Raw genomic sequence first — 16,564 nt, 5'->3', positions numbered from 1 at the left:
GGAAATTGCAGTGCATTTTGGAAGGGTGTTTATTTGCTCAATCTGGGAAAACAAAGCAAAGCTTGAGTTAAATCTGGAATAAATGAAGCAGCAAAAGTTTGCAAACGGCACCACATAATGAGCCACTAGGAAAAAACATGCATAACGTGGTTCTGGTAAAGGTAGCAAGGCTGTTTTTTTCTTCCTTTTAGCCTATCCTTTTAGCCATAGCTGATAATGTAGGCTACTTCTTAAATCTGAGTCTCTGAAAATTGTTGCGTTTCACCCGAGAGTTTTAACTCAATTCCCCCTTCTTGAAACCACATTTCCCAGCATGCCCTAACCTTCACGTTCAGCTCAAATTCACTTCCGGGCTACGTCAATAACAAATATGGCGGCGCTCGGGGCAGCACGGGGCTTCTTCCTAAACTATCCTCGGATTACAAATGTTCACAAAAATAAACACATTTTCAACAAGTGTTGCATTAGGCCGTTTTGTAAAGAGGCATCAGACAATAGTAAGTTCTGTACCATTGATTAATGAATGACATGGGAAGCTTACACGTTACCCAACGCTGACCTTGTGAAGCTAGCATGTATTCTCGAAATTGGTTTGAAAAATGACAGCAATTGAGTTAATGATATGCCGTTTTACTGTAGGAAACGTGCACTTTGTTGATGATTATAAGATAATTAGGTTTTTAGCATGGATTGGTGTTACTATGCTTAACGGCTCTTTTGTTGTTCCCTGCATGATTACAGCTTCCACAGAACACCATGCTAAACCCCAGTTCACAGACTCCCCAGTGCAAGACATCCTTGCCAAGATCACAGGCCTGGATTTACAAAAAGTCTTCCGGCCTATTAAGCAAGAAGTGAAGCCTCCAGTTTATAAACTAATGACCGATTTACAACTGGAGGAGGTAAAATGCTGTTGCACCACCACACCTCAAATCTAGAACCCACCATCAAGGCTGCTGAGTACTCATTTTGTGTGTATGTCTGTTTTTAGGCGACCTATCTGGCCAAAAAACAAGCACAAAAGCTTTTGAAGATGCCCCCTGTTTTGCCAGAAAGAAAACTCATTGATGATGTTATATCGGTGGACAAAATCTTGGACGGCATGGATACCGCCAAATTAGTATTCACCGACATAACGTTCAACATCCCACACAGAGTAAGGGCATTAATTCATATCGATGTGATTATATCGGTGTGTGTCGCTTTCTGACTAAGGCAAATTGTTGAAAGACCCAAGTGCGCTCAATTCAGTTTTTTCCCCCTTCATGCTTAATAAAATGTTCCAAATCTAGTCATGGTGCATGTTGTTTTCATCATCATCGTCCCCTTGGTTCTCCACCAGGAACGTTTCATCGTGGTCCGGGAGACTGACGGGGTCCTGAGGAAGGCCACCTGGAAGGAGAGAGACCGGCTCATCCAGGTGTACTTCCCCAAAGAGGGGCGCAAGCTCACAGTACCCCTCCTCTTTAAGGAGGAAAACCTCAAGGTAGGGCTAGGCAAAGCGAAGTCTGGTCATCCTCCACAGCTTACTGGAAGCATTTCATGACCCTCAGAATAGTGTCAATTCAAGAGTCTTTGATGACTTGTTAACCATTGATATCATTTTAAGTAATCTCATATTTCTTGATGTACATCTGTTTTTTTCCTATATATGACCAGTACAATAAACATAGCAAAAACTCTTTCTCATCTTTCCCTTTACTTCCTTGTGACTCTCTTCATGGTCCATGACGTTCCCTCCTCCTCCTCTCCTTGGGGGTGTTCAGAGGGTGTTCACCGAGGACCGCCATGAAGATGTCTTGAACTTGTGTCTGGTTCAGTTTGAGCCTGACTCCTCTGAGTACATCAAGGTAGGAGGGATTTCATTTCTTCATGTCAAGTACACATATGCATGACATATGTGCACATGATATCCACATGTATAATAAAGAAAATACATTTTAAATTTTCAAAATTTTAAAAAGCATGATACCATTGTTCCCTATCTCTGTGCAGACTCACACAGCTACCTACGAGGATTTGGAGAAGCATGGCAAGTATGATCTTCTGCGCTCCACAAGGCACTTTGGAGGCATGGCCTGGTACCTGGTCACCATGCGCAGGGTGGACAGACTAATAGTGGACATGCTGCAGAGAGATCTGTGAGTTGGAATCAGTTTATTAAGCCTATTCAGTTTTTGTGAATTATGCATTTAGATCAGCTGTTAAATATTGGCTTATAAGTCAATACTCCTAGTTAATTCTGAGTAAATTCCACATGAGTTAGAGTTATTACAATATGTTTTAAAGTACTTTAAGTTGGGGGGGGGGGGGGGATATTAGTTATAGAATGGTTCTGGGTTCATCGCAAATGTCTGCATCCTGCCCCTGGGCATGCCAGGGCAAGATGCCTACCTACAACTAAATTACATCGCTTTTGCTAAAGATGTCTCCTAAGTTACTTTAAACTGATATCCAAAGGACCTGGATTCGTCATTCCGGGAAAGTATATTGATAGCCGTAAGTTTTGTTGTATTCTATAATTTAATTAGATGGATTTTAGTCACTTGATTCAGCTTATGGGTCCCTTATGTGTCCTCAGACTAGATGATGCAGTCAGCCTGGTGTCTCTCTTCAACATGGTTCATCCAAACAGTGAGTCTGCCCAGGAGGCCCGAAGCCAGCAGGCCAGTGGCACAGATCTTCTCAAGGTGAGCACAACCTTCATCAGAAATGACAACATTTCCTGGGGGTGTTATCTCCTGACTACTTTGTTAATAAACTCATTGTACTTACATGATGTTTCAACGCCGCCTTGAAAACCTCGACCAAGTCTAAAAAAAACTAGTTTGCTCTATGAAATATTGGGTTGACACTCCCATGAAATGAAAACATAATCACATTTGCTCAAAAACAGTGTTTTTATTGATAAATGTGTTTACTGCTGGCTTCTTAATGCTACTGTTCTTAATGTGGGAAAAGCTACGTAAAAATACAGTTGGAAGAAGAAAAAACTATTATGTAGAAGCCCGGCTTGAATGCAGGTTCTTAAGTGATGGGGGAACCTTGGAACTTTTTATCCAGGAATTGCAAAATTACTTTGAGTTCACAAGTAGCGAGGAGAACATGATCCAGGGTCTCTGCAGAGGATGGGTCAAAGAGATGCTGTCCCAGGTTCTCCCTGGGACGACGTAGAGGGCTCTACTCTAACGTGGGAACCCCGGGGCCAGACCCGGGACACGTCACGTCCTATTAGACCTGACAACTTGACTTAGCTATGAGGAAAGATCCACAGTGAAGGCATGCGTACACACGCTCCATTACCACCGTGGCCTCTCTGGAGTCACGGTCCATTCTTTCCTTAACTCCAATAAGCTTTTATGGCACACAAGTGTTTTTGAAGCACATCTGCACCGCCGGCATGACTAAATGGTTGAACTGTGATCCATCCCCTCCGTACTGCAGTGGCCCTGACCTTTCGACTCCTCCTTCTTTCCAGATTTTTGCTCAGAAGGAGTCCCAGAGGTCGGGCTACATCGAGTTGGCCCTCCAGGCCCACGGACAGAACCAAGAAAGCTCAGCAGTTTCCCTGGAGCATGTTTGAAGGATACACCCCCTCCCTTGTCAATAACTGTAACCACACACACAGGCCCCGTAGCGTATGTGGCCCGTCCTTGGTAGTGCCAGACTCGTTGTGTTTGATTGGGACACTCCTAATCTAAAGAGAGCCAACGTAGTTGGATGTCCAGTATGTGTCGTTTTTTTTTTTTATTAGAACATAACAGCTAAACTCATCCATGGAAAGAATCTTGCTGATGTACATAACAATAAAAAAACATGTATTTATACATGGGTGTATCAGTTGTTTTTGTCTAATAACTTCACATGGATATTTTCTATGTTTGCAGACATTTATTGTCATTTTCACATTCAACTTCAAATGAAGGCACTTGTGATAATTAAAGTGTATAGCAGTGAGGAAGAAACAAAATGCAGCATCATGTAATTTATTACAAAGTAATTATTACAAAGTAATATGGTGGACTCTTTAGTCAAGGTGACAGTAGAAAACCTAGCATGCAGCTCGTTGGTGATTAAGCTGAGAGGTGGATTTATTCCACTCGTCAATCTGAAATGTACAAAATATTACACCCTAGGGAATACAACTTTGGTCAACAAAGAAACAATTCAAACATCCCATCCCTACCCGGAATAACCAACTGGTTCTCTCCAAGTGATTCGTAATTAGTGTTGAAGACCCAGACCGGCCCCCATGTCGTTGAAGCTATGAAGGTTTATTTAAACTGGACAAGAAAATGAACAAGAAGCTAATTTGGTCGATGAGACTGGAATGACATTGAAACATTTTATGTTCAACCAAGCTTAACATAGAATCCCCTTTTTTGGTCTAACACACCGCCCCCCCACACACATACATTACACAGCATACTGCTATTCATTCAGGAAGTCGTCATCCAAGTTGAGGTCTTCGTTCTCCATGTCATCCAGGTCAAAGTTGTCCAAATCCAGATCCTCCATGCCCTGTAAAGTAGTAAAGTCATTCAAATCGGATCCAAATGACATGCAGGTAGGCACAGAGATTAATCGATCTATTCCATAATTTGATGTAAAAATGAAGCCATGTAATAATATAGTAAAACAATATTTGTCTAAGAATATAATCAATAGGTTGAGAAGTTCTTGGATTGCCACAGAAAATATTAAACTGGTAAAGTATACTGGAGCTTAACAGAAGATAAACCATAAAGGTCATAAGCTTCCACCAGTGTTAACTCTGCTTTTGCACTGATGGGGAAATGGACCATGGTTCTGGCTGCTAGAGAGTTTATCTGGTGTTCACCTCATCACTCATCTCCATTTCCTGGTCCTCAGCTTCTTCTGAAACCTCCTCCTTCACGAGCTCCGTCTCAGCGGGGGCTGCTGCTGGACAAGTTGTGGCTTCTGCTTTCACCAGCGGGTCTGCAAGAACTGCATCTAGGGCAGCATCTGGCTGCTTTGATACTGAAGACTCCAACGACTCCTGGAGGATTTGTTCTGGAACAGGCACATCCAACTCCGGATCGCAGGATCCGCCTAAATCTATAAGTTCCTCCACTTCAGCCGATGGCGGGGCTGAATCAAAACTGAGGAGATCTGATTCGGGTGCTTCCTCTTTCGCAGGCGCCGTGTCTCTTGCTACGGCCGCGGTTGCCGGGACTTCGGTTGCTATGAAGTCCATTGAGAGTTTCTCAGAGGAATTCTCTGAGGTCTCGACTACGGTTTCGATGGTTTCCGTCGCTCCCACCGTCTCGGAGGTGACGATGGTTTCTGAGGTATGAGAAACTAGCACAGCTGTCTCAGACTCCAACACTGTTGTTGTGGCTTCTAAAGCATGTGATTCCTCAGCTACCAGAGACATCTCCTGCATGCCCGTCTCAACTGAGGGCAAGGCATGTTCCACTGTTGTGGACTGAACTATCTCGACACGCTCTTCTGTTACTTCTGGGGTGGGCTCTGCCACTGGTACAACAATGTCGACCAAAGGCTCCTCCCCCTGTACCTCCTCCGCCATCTCAGCTGCTGCCATGGGCCGATCATCTACGCACTCCATTAATTCCTGAAAATAAGAAACAAATGGATCATATTCAGTTCAAGTGTATGGCCGTCGATGACCGTCTACATTTTCAAGGATACATTTATTCTATTCGATCTAGGGTTTGTTTAGTGAGCGAGCTGGAGAGATCCTCGATGGGAGAGGGCAGTATTTACCTCTGGTGCAGCAGCCACTCCTGATGGCACATACCCTGCAGACTCCTCCAGAACAGCGCGGTCCTCATTGGGCTGTATGTACCAAGATAAAGTCAGACTTAGTTGGAGCAAATAGCATAAAGCACAAGTCGGAATTATGTACATTGGAAAACAACAGTTAAAACTAATACACAGGTTCAATCATCTCTATGACATGTCAATTAAAAGAAATATATGAATGTAAAAAACCGGCCGACTACAATTCATCAATCCATAAATAGGATTATCACATGCATTACCGTATCGCAATTACAGATACGGTACCAAACACTTTTTGATAAGCATCTTTGAAGTAACAAGATTTCTTTGGGGAGGCAGAGATTTGGGTGCTGCAGATGGTCTCCTGACTGACCATGATGAGCGGGTAGTCGGCTGCAGGCCTGGCTCCGACGTGAGTCTCTTCCAGGAACTGCTCGGCCAGCAGGGCCTGCTGCAGGCCCGGGAACAGGTTGCTGTACTGGGTGGGGTCGGCCAGCGCGTCTGCCGCCTTCTGGTTCACCTTGGCCAGACTCTCCTTCCACAGCTTCACAACCCTGGCGTAGCGCACACGGCCAAGCACGCATACCGTCAGACACCGACCGAGTCACTCAGAAGGCGACTCAAAAGGACACGAGTCAGAGAAAGTAAATCACAGCAGGCGGCCATTTATATCCAACATTATTACTGACGCGCCAAGTGTGAACAGACGAAAGCTGATCAAGTCAAACAGAACCCTCAGGCCTCAAATGGTTTGCTGTCCCTCACACAACTCAGAAAACAAGCGCACCTTGGTACGTGGCTGGGCAAATATGTTCTGGCCAGGAACGCAGCCTCTGGCAGGCGCTTGGTTTTGACGAGGAGATCCAGGCATTTCTCCAACCTGAGTCAAAGACACACAACACAATGATACAGAGAGAAAGCCCGACGCGAACATGGGAGATATTATAGACATTCATCATACATTTTGGATTGCTTGTTTTCCGAATACTGACTTCCCCTGCAGGAAAAAGGTGAGGAAAGCCACGTTGGTCAGGCCCTTCTCCTCTGCTCCCTTGGCCAGCTTGCCAACCATGTCCGAGTTTCCAGAGGCGGTGGCCAGCAGCAGCAGCCCCCCGAAGTCCTGGGCGTGGTGGAGGCACTCCTGGGCCAAGCCAAACTGGGACTTGGCCGTCGCCAGCTCCGCCAACTGTTTCCACTTCTGCTCCGACTGCAGCGCCGCCGCCCGGGACCAGAGGAGGAGAGACGGCGGTCAGACAGAAGACGGCACAGAGAAAAGACAAGACTCACAGAAGAACCACAGGATTCAGCCTGCATTCAGATATATGAGATAGTGTAACACTGTGCTTGTAAAACACACACACATATGATGCCATCTTGTGATCATCTTAAAATGAATCTCTCCTAAATGTCTACACCTGTTGCAGATTTGTATTCAGGTCGGGTTCCTTGAGATATATATGTAATAAAAGAAAACTGAAAAGACCAGCGAACATTTCCGGAGAAAATGTATCAATGAGCATTTCGTTTTTGAGCGTTTCAATTTTACTGTTCTACTACTGCACCACTAGAGTGCAGACCTTTCCAAGGCTGTGTGTAGTATCTCTAAGGCATGATAAAGCAGTTAATAAATTCATGAATTAATAGATTCATGGGGTTTTGATATGCAAATTGCCTTGGATGAGAAAGGATTCATTACATCCCATTGTACACACAAGGACTTAAGTGTGTGTGTGTGTGTGTGTGTGTGTGTGTGTGTGTGTGTGTGTGTGTGTGTGTGTGTGTGTGTGTGTGTGTGTGTGTGTGTGTGTGTGTGTGTGTGTGTGTGTGTGTGTGTGTGTGTGTGTGTGTGTGTGTTTCCCCCCCCTTGGGTTTGTCCTGACCTCTGCCTCTGTGGCCAGTTGGTGAGCTATCGTCATCTCTCCCAGCTGCAGGGCCAGCTCGAACCTGTGTTCCGGATCAGTGGATACCGCCAAGGCCTGCTGCCTGAAGCCCTGCACGCCGCAGCGTCAAGAACAACACATCCTGTCAACACTCAACCTCTCATTTACATGTCTCCACTCTTAAATACATTCCGTTCTGTTAGAAACGGTAACGGTAGAAACCACACCAATTCCCCAAAATATGTGGATTGATGGTGATCAATCAATTCATTGTCTCAAACCTTTGGTGTGGTAATCACATTACTTTGGGTCAAAGATGTTGCCACCTAAATGCGAATCAATATTTTGTATGCCCATATCATGACATTTCCTGGCGAGGACAACTATATGAATAAACAGGCACGGTGCCACTTATATGCCTTAAAAGAGATGCACATAACCCTTAACCTACTTTAAAAGCAACTATATTGTAATCTACAAGCTTCTGTATGTTTAATACAATCAAGAAACACAGTGAGTTTCCAGAATAACATCCGCACAAAATGCGACAGCATGTGCTCAGTCTGATGCTCAGAGACGGCGACCCCAGCATCGGCAGCCTGTAAGCAACGGGAGAGGCGATCAACCTGAGGGTCACGGACCTGTTTCTCCAGGAAGTGGGCCACCCTGATCCTCTGCTCCTTGGGGATAGCGGGCAGCACCCGGTCAGCCATGCTGAAGTCCCTCCTCATCACAGCCGTCTGGTACTCCAGCACGGACACCAGCAGCGAGTAGCTGATCACCGTCAGGTCCTTGTCCCCCAGGTACAGACGGTTGTCCTTGGGGATGTAGCCCAGCAGGTACATCATCCTGTGGCACAATGGTTCAGTGATGAACATCTCCCAGCAACATTATCAACACTGGGTTAAATCAGGAAAGTAAAGACAAAATAAATGGGATGAAGTCAAGCAGAAGGACATACTATGACATCACATATTTACATTGCTAATAATAATAAAAAAAATAATGTTTCATTTATGTGTTGATGATTTAATGTGGTTATATATGCACACACCATTTTTGAGAGGAGGTTGGGAAAGATAGGACAGCGAATGAAGTAGTAAAGACATCTTGTCACATCAAGTTTTTTTTACAGCCCGGTTGTTGGCCCTGATGCCCAGCCCCATCACTAGGTATTCAGAAGTCCTTTACGCTACCACAGAAGCGACCAGAGGTTTGTATATACGCCTGTGGTTAATACCTGTCCAGGTGAGCGACCGTGACGATCTCCCCGCCCACGTAGTAGTTGAGCCGGTTGACAGAGTTGGTGTAGATGAAGCAGTCTCCCACCCAGGTCCCCGTCTTCACCACCTCCTGGATCTCCCCCAGCACCTACAGCCACAAGTACAGAGACAGAGTCAGAGAGTGGCGGGTTGATGGGAGAGGAGGTTGGAGAAAACGGCCGAGGACAGCAGCAGAAGGAAAATAGAGGTGAAAAGGAGGTAAGCTAAGGGGTTCACAGCCAAGATGTGATTTAACATCTTCTTGAAGAGCAACAAAGGGAAATCATAAGTTGACTATAGATTTCATTTGGACAGTTTTACCATCCATACATCAGTGCCATCAATGTTTAAGATATAGGCTAGTCACCTCATGCTGACTATGTCTTTCTAGGAAATAGGCACTTCCTGAATGTGAAATGTGCTGAATACACAGAATCCCAACCCGGGGTTTGTAGCGTAGCATTTATGGAAAATGTCCAAAAACACTAAAGAATCTGACCCATAGCTTCTTGCACAGATGTTCACTAAAACCTGAACTATGTACATTTCCCTATTAAAAGCCTTAGTGGTTTTAGCTATATTGTTTCAGATGAGCTACAAGTGTCTGAGGATAATAGCCGTTAATAGCAGTTAGAAAGTGCAGGTTTATGTTCAGAATTGCATAAACCGTGCGAACGTTTTCACACAAAAACGCAATGCCAAGTCAGCTGCTGTTGGAGAACACAGCGGCTCCTCAGCGGGCCGTCCCACCTCGAAGGCGTCCTCCACGCCGTCCTCCGTCAGCCCCTGCCTGGACTCCAGGGCGGCCGACGCCTTCTCGGCCAGATAGCGCAGCACGAAGAACGACTCTTCGGTGGCGATGCACAGCAGCTCCCCGCTGTCGGACCACACGATCTGCAGGGACAGACGGGGAGCAAGCAGAGTAAGCATCACACCAGCGCAGTGCGCCAGAGGTCTGTGACACCGTACTAGAGCAGTGTGGATAGTGTGAATGTTTACACTTAAAAATATGTGATTTCTCTTACAGTTCAGTACAAGGTTAAACATTTGCCTTTTGGGCTCCGGAATACTACTGGTAATATCCAATATGTACAGTAATAATAATGAGAGTAGGAATGCATTGACGGACGTGTTTGGGTTGGATCTCGATGCGATGGACGAGTTCAGCGCTGTCCCAGTCAAAGAAGGCAAGGCCGCTGACGGACCTCACCCCCAGCAAGAACCCTCCATAGATACCTGCAGAGGACCACACACTCGGATGAGCAGGAGAAACACATAGGCACATGGACTGCACCAGACAATGCAGCGAACAGGCTCATGAAGGATTGATAAAAAAAAAAAAATTCAGCTCACCCTCAGCCCCGAAATCTGGTTTGAAGTTCTTCTTCTCCTTAAAGTTTTTGAAGATTCTGATGAGATTGTTGCTTTCTCTTATAGCATACCTGTAAAAGATAGATACAAGAATACATTTTACACAGTCTGGAAGTTAGATGGAATGCAACATTGGTAGCACTTTATAATAAGAGAACAAAACATAGTCATAAGCAATATTATATAGCCTTAGCATTTAGGGTAAGGGTTTAGAGTTAGTAAACCTTCATCCCATTAAACCATTAGTAAAGACATCATTAGTTAATGTTAGAACAAGAGGTTACTGTTATTTAAGTCTTCGTTAAGGCTTTTAACGGAATTAAGTATCCTTAATGTAAAGTGTAACCGTTAGATATGCGTCTATGTCTGTGTGTGACGTGGGTGCGCGTGTGAGTGAGACATGGAGGACTTACTCAGAAGAGTCATGGGCCCAGACAAACTCGTGGGCGGGGCCAAAGCTCTTGTTCCTCAGGGCCATGGCGGTGTAGATGATGTACTCTCCGTCGCCACACACCACTACGAACCTGGTGGACAACAAGGAGCGGGTTTTCGGAACACCTACATTTAATTAAATGATTCAGAAATAGAACAAAAGCTTTTTGTAATCAACTCGATTAAAGTTACATTTAGGCATAGTCTGCGGATGACCGAGAATCAGGATCAGGATTTTCTGCACTACATGCATTTTTCCATTTCCCATTACGTATTGTAATTACTGATCCCAAGCCCTATTGACGACAGCCATTATGAACCAGATTCATTCTTTTCACAGTGCAGACACATCTGCATCTGTGCACACATCTGTGCACACACAAACCTACCGATTTCATGCACCTTGCATTCACCTACCCACCCCCATCCATCTCTTAAGCCTATTTAAAAAACTATAAACAGAGTTGACACATATACAACACATATGGTGTATGTTTATATATATGAAGCTATGATGTATCTATCAGTCACTCAATTCTCACTGATCCACCATATCCAAATTGATCCATCATCCGGTCTGCTCACCTCCCGTTGGGGCTGTGCTGGAGCATCTGGGGGTAGATCTCGCAGCTGCCCATGTCTTTGACTGCCAGCGACAGCCTTTCCCCATCACTGACCTCCGCATCTCCCATGGCCTTCAGGTTGGCCTGCTGCACCTCAGAGTGCCGTGCCCACATGATCTTGCCGCTGGCGTCCATGGAGATGGCCGGCTCCTCGCGGCCCATCTGACAGGGGTGGTGGGAGGGTGAGGAAAGGGGAGAGTGGAGGAATCAGGGGGGAAGAGAGAGCAGGTATGAATAACTACAATGTAGGATTACTACATTTGTTCAAGCGACGCTGTGCTCGTGTGTTCACAGCCTTTCAAAAAGGGGCAAGCGTCGCATCTTGGCAACGGTGGATGCACAGCGTGCACAATACCTTGATGATGATGCTGCCTTCATCGTAGCCCAGAGCCACGCTGTTGGAGCCCCGCTGGCCCGTCACACACCAGGACCGCTCCATGCCGTAGTTCAGCGTGTTCTCCAGTCGGTAGGTGCTGGAGTGCCAGACCCGGACGGTGCCTTCATGGCAAAGGAAAGAAAGACACCCAATTAATATTCCATCATCTGTGCGCCCTGCAGATCACTGTGGAACACAGACACGCACCGTCCTCCGAGCCCGTCAGGATGATTGGCAGATCAGGGTGGAAGTGGACGCAGGTCACGTTCTGAGCATGGCCCTCCAAGGTTTGGACGCACGTCTTGTTCTGAAGGATGAAGAAAAACGTCACTAATTTGACGTTTTACTGTTACACCAACAAACTGATACGATAGAAGAAGTAGGACATGTCAATGCTTTTGACTCCTGACTTTAATCTAACTGGGGGTTCATGCCATCTTTTTACATTTAAAGTACCAATCAATGCAGCTTAATCCAAACAAAATAGAGCGGCACATTTTTGCCGTTTACCTGATAGTCCCAGATCTTGACCAGCCGGTCGTCGGCCCCTGAGATGAGGTAGGGCTTGTCCCCTCCACTGTAGTAGTCAATACAGTTGACCCCTTTCTCGTGGCCCTCCAGGGTGAAGTTAGGAGCTTTGGACCCTAACTGCCACACCTAGAAAGACATAGTGGATTATAATGCTGTTGAGCAAATTATTATTTTAAATAGTTTATTAAATTAAAAATGCAATGCAATTGATTTTTATAGCTTGGTAAAATTGCTAATATTTAGTTGCTTTCCCCGTTTCTTATTGTCAAATAAAGAAAGTATAACATCTTTATGTCATAATTATGAGATAAAACAAATTAGTGATAGATTCAACATTAAGGAAAATAAAAACAACTGCAGCTTTGCTTGGTAACAAAAAGGCTTTGTGTTGACTACAAGGTATTCTCATAGGGTGTTCTTTGTGTGCATGTACTGTACCTTAATGGTCCTGTCCAGGGAGCCGCTGGCAAACTGGTTGTTGTCTTTGGGGTTGAAGACGACCTGCATGACGTAGTGGGTGTGTCCCTCAAACACCTGACTACACGTCCACTTCCTGTCCCAATCCCACAGCTTGATCGTCATGTCGTCTGAAAGGAACACACACACAAGAAACACACACAGACACACACACACACACACACACACACATAATTTTATGGTCCCCCTACATGCGTTCACATGCATAGCTTTGGACAACGACCCAATGAAAATGTTCCCAGGGAAAATGCATGCTCATATTTATGCTCCCGATACCTCGCAAATATGAGCATGCGTCATGGTGCGTGCGTGCATGTGTGTTACATACCACTGCTGGAGAGGATGTAGGGCTGTGTGGGGTGCACAGCGATGCAGCGGATGTAGTCGGCGTGGGCCTCGAACATGTGAGCCCTGGCCAGCGTGTTGTAGTTAAACACACGGATCTGCATGTCATCCTGGGAGGCGGGAGAGACAGGGATTAGGCCAAGATTGTGTTTCCCTCAACTATTTAATTGAAGAGGTCTCATTGTTGTCACCGGACACGTATATTAAGAGGTCAAGATACTAGGGGTTTAACGGTACACTCTTGTCACGGTTCGGTTCATACCTCGGTTCAGACATCACGGTTCTACCACCTCAGGTTGTACCAGCTAGTGTCATACAGTCGCTCCCCTGACCTAGCTGCAACAGCCTGAACTGTGTAATCTAAGATGTGAACAGTTAACAATAAGTACCCAACATCATCTCAAGACTCCATCCGTAACTTGTAAAAAAAAATCAGTTTGCAAACTGAAATGTCTTATCTATGAAATTGCACAGAAGTACACAGAATTACAGACACTACAAGCCCGTCCCCCAATGAGCTTTTCACAAACGTGCCGTTTTTTAGAGGCGGGTCAAGGTGGAGGGTGGGGGTGTGGCCCTGAGCAGCTTGCGGCCACGGTACCATGCGCCCGTGTTTACAGTGGATGCATCGCAATGGCGAGGCGCACACAGCTTTTGGCCGTGTTCTGTAAATATTCTAGAACACTGTGTGCTCCAGCGGGCTTCCTGGAGCTCTATATCTAAGTAATATCATATTATACATGGATATCTATATCATATAATATATATTATTACGGGAAAAAGCTGTGTGCGCTTCCAGACGATATTAGGAATCTCAAACGACTGCGTCAGGTTCTCCAACGTCTCTGGTTCTTCCACTTCCACAACAGTCTGAAGTAGACTGAACCACGGCATAGTGGAGAAAGGGATTGTTGCCCACGAACATTGACCGCGATTGACTCCCGCCGGAGCCCCGCAGCGGGCAGCGCCGAGGCGGGGGTGCCTCGGAAGCGGGCAGCCGGCAGCGGGCTCCGGCGGGAGACAATCGTGGACAGCCATCCCTTTCTCCTCCATGTTGCGGTTCATATACTTCAGGGAGTCGAAGCCAAAGTTCCTTTCCCCCCAATTCCTTCTCAACCATGGCTGAGATAACCCCCACTACGAGTCTCGTTGTGGAAACACCAGAGACGGAGAACCCGACGTGTTATGCGCCATAACACGCTCGGCTACCACCTAGGCGCCAATCAGGGCTGCAGTTTAGTCGTCCCCTGAAGAACTTGCATATCTAACATTAGTTCCGCAATACATTAATTAATTTGTACGCCAGTTTTATTTAATTGCATACCGTGTATTCTCTGTGTAAATCCATGCACCAAACCGCGACGTCCGTACCGATTCGGTTCAATACGAATGCATGTATCATTACACTCTACTACTACAAGATACTGATCTAGAGAGATAAGGATGACTTACTGCTCCAACGACCACCCAGTGTTTCCTGGCAACAAACTTGGCCACTCTGACAGGCAGGTCGCACACCTCAAAGGTTTTCACCAGGGTCTACACGTGAACACAGAGAGACAGACACACACACACACACACACACACACAGAGAGTATTTATACATTATATGGATCGCAAACTAACAAAGCGTGGGAGAGTGAATGCTCAAGCAATTCATTAAGCCCAGGGCGGAACGATTGGCAGATTGAAACTGCGAATGAGGTGAGCGACTGGCTATTGGGGGTGAAGTGCTGAGCTTGATTAATTGTCCCTCTGAAGGGCTTTTAAGCGGATAGTCACCTGGTTCTCGTGATTCCACACCACCACGCTGCCACTGTACAGACTGGCCACCATCCATGGCTCGGTGGGATGCAGGTCCACGCTCTTCACGCGGTCAGAACGAGCAGTCAGCTTTCTCTTGATGTCCAAGCGCAGAGGCTGTCGGAGAATCAGTGAGGGAGTGATTTAGAGGAATGCAGAGATTCACACAGTTCAACAATGTGTCAGAACGTATTACTGAAATACTTTGACAATCTTTATCTACAACAAAACTATTTTTTTTCTGTTGCAACATTAAATATAGCAAAAAAATCTGAAATGTCTGGTGCTACTCCTAAAATGGTTGTTTCTATGCTTCATAATTAGGGTATTTATTTTCTACAACTACAACAGTGGACCATTTGATTTATGTTACTAAATTATATACATCCACCTTCCTCAGCAATGTAAGGTGCAACTTTTTAAGGTTTGGTTTCGATACCTCAGTCATAGGTAGGGTTATTGGATTGCAACGAGTGTTCATTACATTTCTCAGGTTCCGGGGTATGGTATGGGGGCGTGTCTGTATGTATGGGGGCGTGTCTGTTTATACTCCTCATACCACATTATACATGACTGAGCGACTCAAGGAACTTAGTGTCCTCAACATATTATTAGTTGTCATACTGTCGCCGTGTTACATGTTTAAGGTGATCATGAAGCGAAATAATAAAATGTAGGTTTATAATGGTGATCATTCATAAATTACTTTATCGAGCCGTCACTTTTTGGAAATGATTCTCGGATGTCGGGAATGTTGACGGACTTCCAGTCCAATATGTCCTATCACTTTGTAGCTGTGACGACCTTTCTTTATTTTGTTTTATATTTAGTAAAAGCATACATTAATCTCTTTCGCTCAATCATCCAGGTAAACTACAGAACTATTTTCGCTGCACGACCAGAAGTCCGGTAATTGTGCACAGGCCTACATGAATTAACGTGCATAAAAAAAATAGTTTGATAGCTAGTTCTCTTCCAAAAAAACATATTATTGGGTTAAACATACCATGTTTCTACTTTAATCGAGCAGTGTGTGCTGATAATGCCCGGCTAGTCGTCGCCTCCGCCGGTCTGTGGAGATGAGTGGATTGTAGTTTGGCGACGTGGATCCCGATAGGCTTCCGGTTAGAGCGCTCCAAGTTCCGGTCGAGCATGAGAACAGACTGTACCATAGCGCTAGCCTCTGTGGAGCTAGCCTAACATAGCCTAGCCTAGCATGCTCACTGCTAGGACACGGAAACACACATTTTACAAACTAAAAAGTACGACACGCCAGGAGGAAGGAAGCGGGCACTTTTAGAGAAGGTGTTGAAATCGGACAAGCGGTTCAGTTGTACGACCCTCGTTTACATCCACATATATTTTATTGTGAAGCCAAACGTTAAGCATGGGCGAACGGGAAGGATTTTCCAAGTAAAAGCCCTCATCAATGTTTAGCGCTGGGTTGTTTGTTTTTCCGAAAAGGTTCGACTGGTAATTTGACAATTAAAATAAACATTGATAACTGAAGGCTAAATTGGATACTTGACGTTTAGTGATGATATATTACTCCTGCTGGATATGTGGAAGTCAGTTGAAGAATACAAATAATAGCAAATTCCATGTGTGGAAAGTATTTTGGGTACTTTTTTCGTCCCCTACATTATACACTACACATTTCATGCATTTTAGTTTGCTTCATTCAACATACAACTGCAG

The 16,564-nt window shown here is 45.3% G+C and overlaps 2 protein-coding genes across 2 annotated transcripts; one reads left to right on the top strand and one right to left on the bottom strand.

The window, feature by feature from the left end:
* The first annotated feature begins 336 nt into the window (after positions 1-336).
* On the top strand, positions 337-3,827 carry mrps22 (mitochondrial ribosomal protein S22). Its single transcript, XM_060076331.1, has 8 exons — positions 337-497; positions 742-902; positions 992-1,156; positions 1,343-1,486; positions 1,767-1,850; positions 1,996-2,141; positions 2,582-2,690; positions 3,479-3,827. The coding sequence occupies exons 1-8, from the start codon at positions 371-373 to the stop codon at positions 3,581-3,583; spliced, it is 1,041 nt and encodes a 346-aa protein (XP_059932314.1). The 5' UTR covers positions 337-370; the 3' UTR covers positions 3,584-3,827.
* Positions 3,828-3,972: 145 nt separating this feature from the next.
* Positions 3,973-16,422, bottom strand: LOC132475290 (coatomer subunit beta'-like). Its single transcript, XM_060076330.1, has 22 exons — positions 15,873-16,422; positions 14,846-14,983; positions 14,516-14,602; positions 13,047-13,173; positions 12,680-12,828; positions 12,221-12,367; positions 11,918-12,017; positions 11,690-11,832; positions 11,297-11,496; positions 10,693-10,803; positions 10,262-10,350; positions 10,038-10,144; positions 9,659-9,802; positions 8,887-9,017; positions 8,288-8,495; positions 7,647-7,757; positions 6,759-6,973; positions 6,554-6,646; positions 6,140-6,320; positions 5,749-5,820; positions 4,841-5,596; positions 3,973-4,521 (listed from the first exon to the last, which is right to left on the bottom strand). Exons 1-22 carry the CDS (start codon positions 15,873-15,875, stop codon positions 4,432-4,434), a joined length of 3,402 nt encoding a protein of 1,133 aa, XP_059932313.1. The 5' UTR covers positions 15,876-16,422; the 3' UTR covers positions 3,973-4,431.
* Between the last annotated feature and the right edge of the window lie 142 nt (positions 16,423-16,564).

This window comes from Gadus macrocephalus, chromosome 16 (assembly GCF_031168955.1).
Source record: "Gadus macrocephalus chromosome 16, ASM3116895v1".
Lineage (NCBI taxonomy): Eukaryota > Metazoa > Chordata > Actinopteri > Gadiformes > Gadidae > Gadus > Gadus macrocephalus.
Note: the sequence above shows the minus strand (reverse complement) of the source record. Positions and strands in the feature narration are given on the sequence as shown.

What these genes read in the sequence shown, in the direction of transcription:
- LOC132475290 (XM_060076330.1), bottom strand. An exon ending in GCGTGGAGGACGCCTTCGAG is followed by an intron (nt 9,018 to 9,658) that starts GTGGGACGGCCC and finishes TTGTGGCTGTAG; the next exon opens with GTGCTGGGGGAGATCCAGGA. An exon ending in ACCTTTTTCCTGCAGGGGAA is followed by an intron (nt 6,647 to 6,758) that starts GTCAGTATTCGG and finishes TCTTTGACTCAG; the next exon opens with GTTGGAGAAATGCCTGGATC.
- mrps22 (XM_060076331.1), top strand. Translation starts at nt 371, where the DNA reads ATGGCGGCGCTCGGGGCAGCACGGGGCTTCTTCCTAAACTATCCTCGG. An exon ending in TTAAGGAGGAAAACCTCAAG is followed by an intron (nt 1,487 to 1,766) that starts GTAGGGCTAGGC and finishes GGGGGTGTTCAG; the next exon opens with AGGGTGTTCACCGAGGACCG. An exon ending in ACTCCTCTGAGTACATCAAG is followed by an intron (nt 1,851 to 1,995) that starts GTAGGAGGGATT and finishes ATCTCTGTGCAG; the next exon opens with ACTCACACAGCTACCTACGA.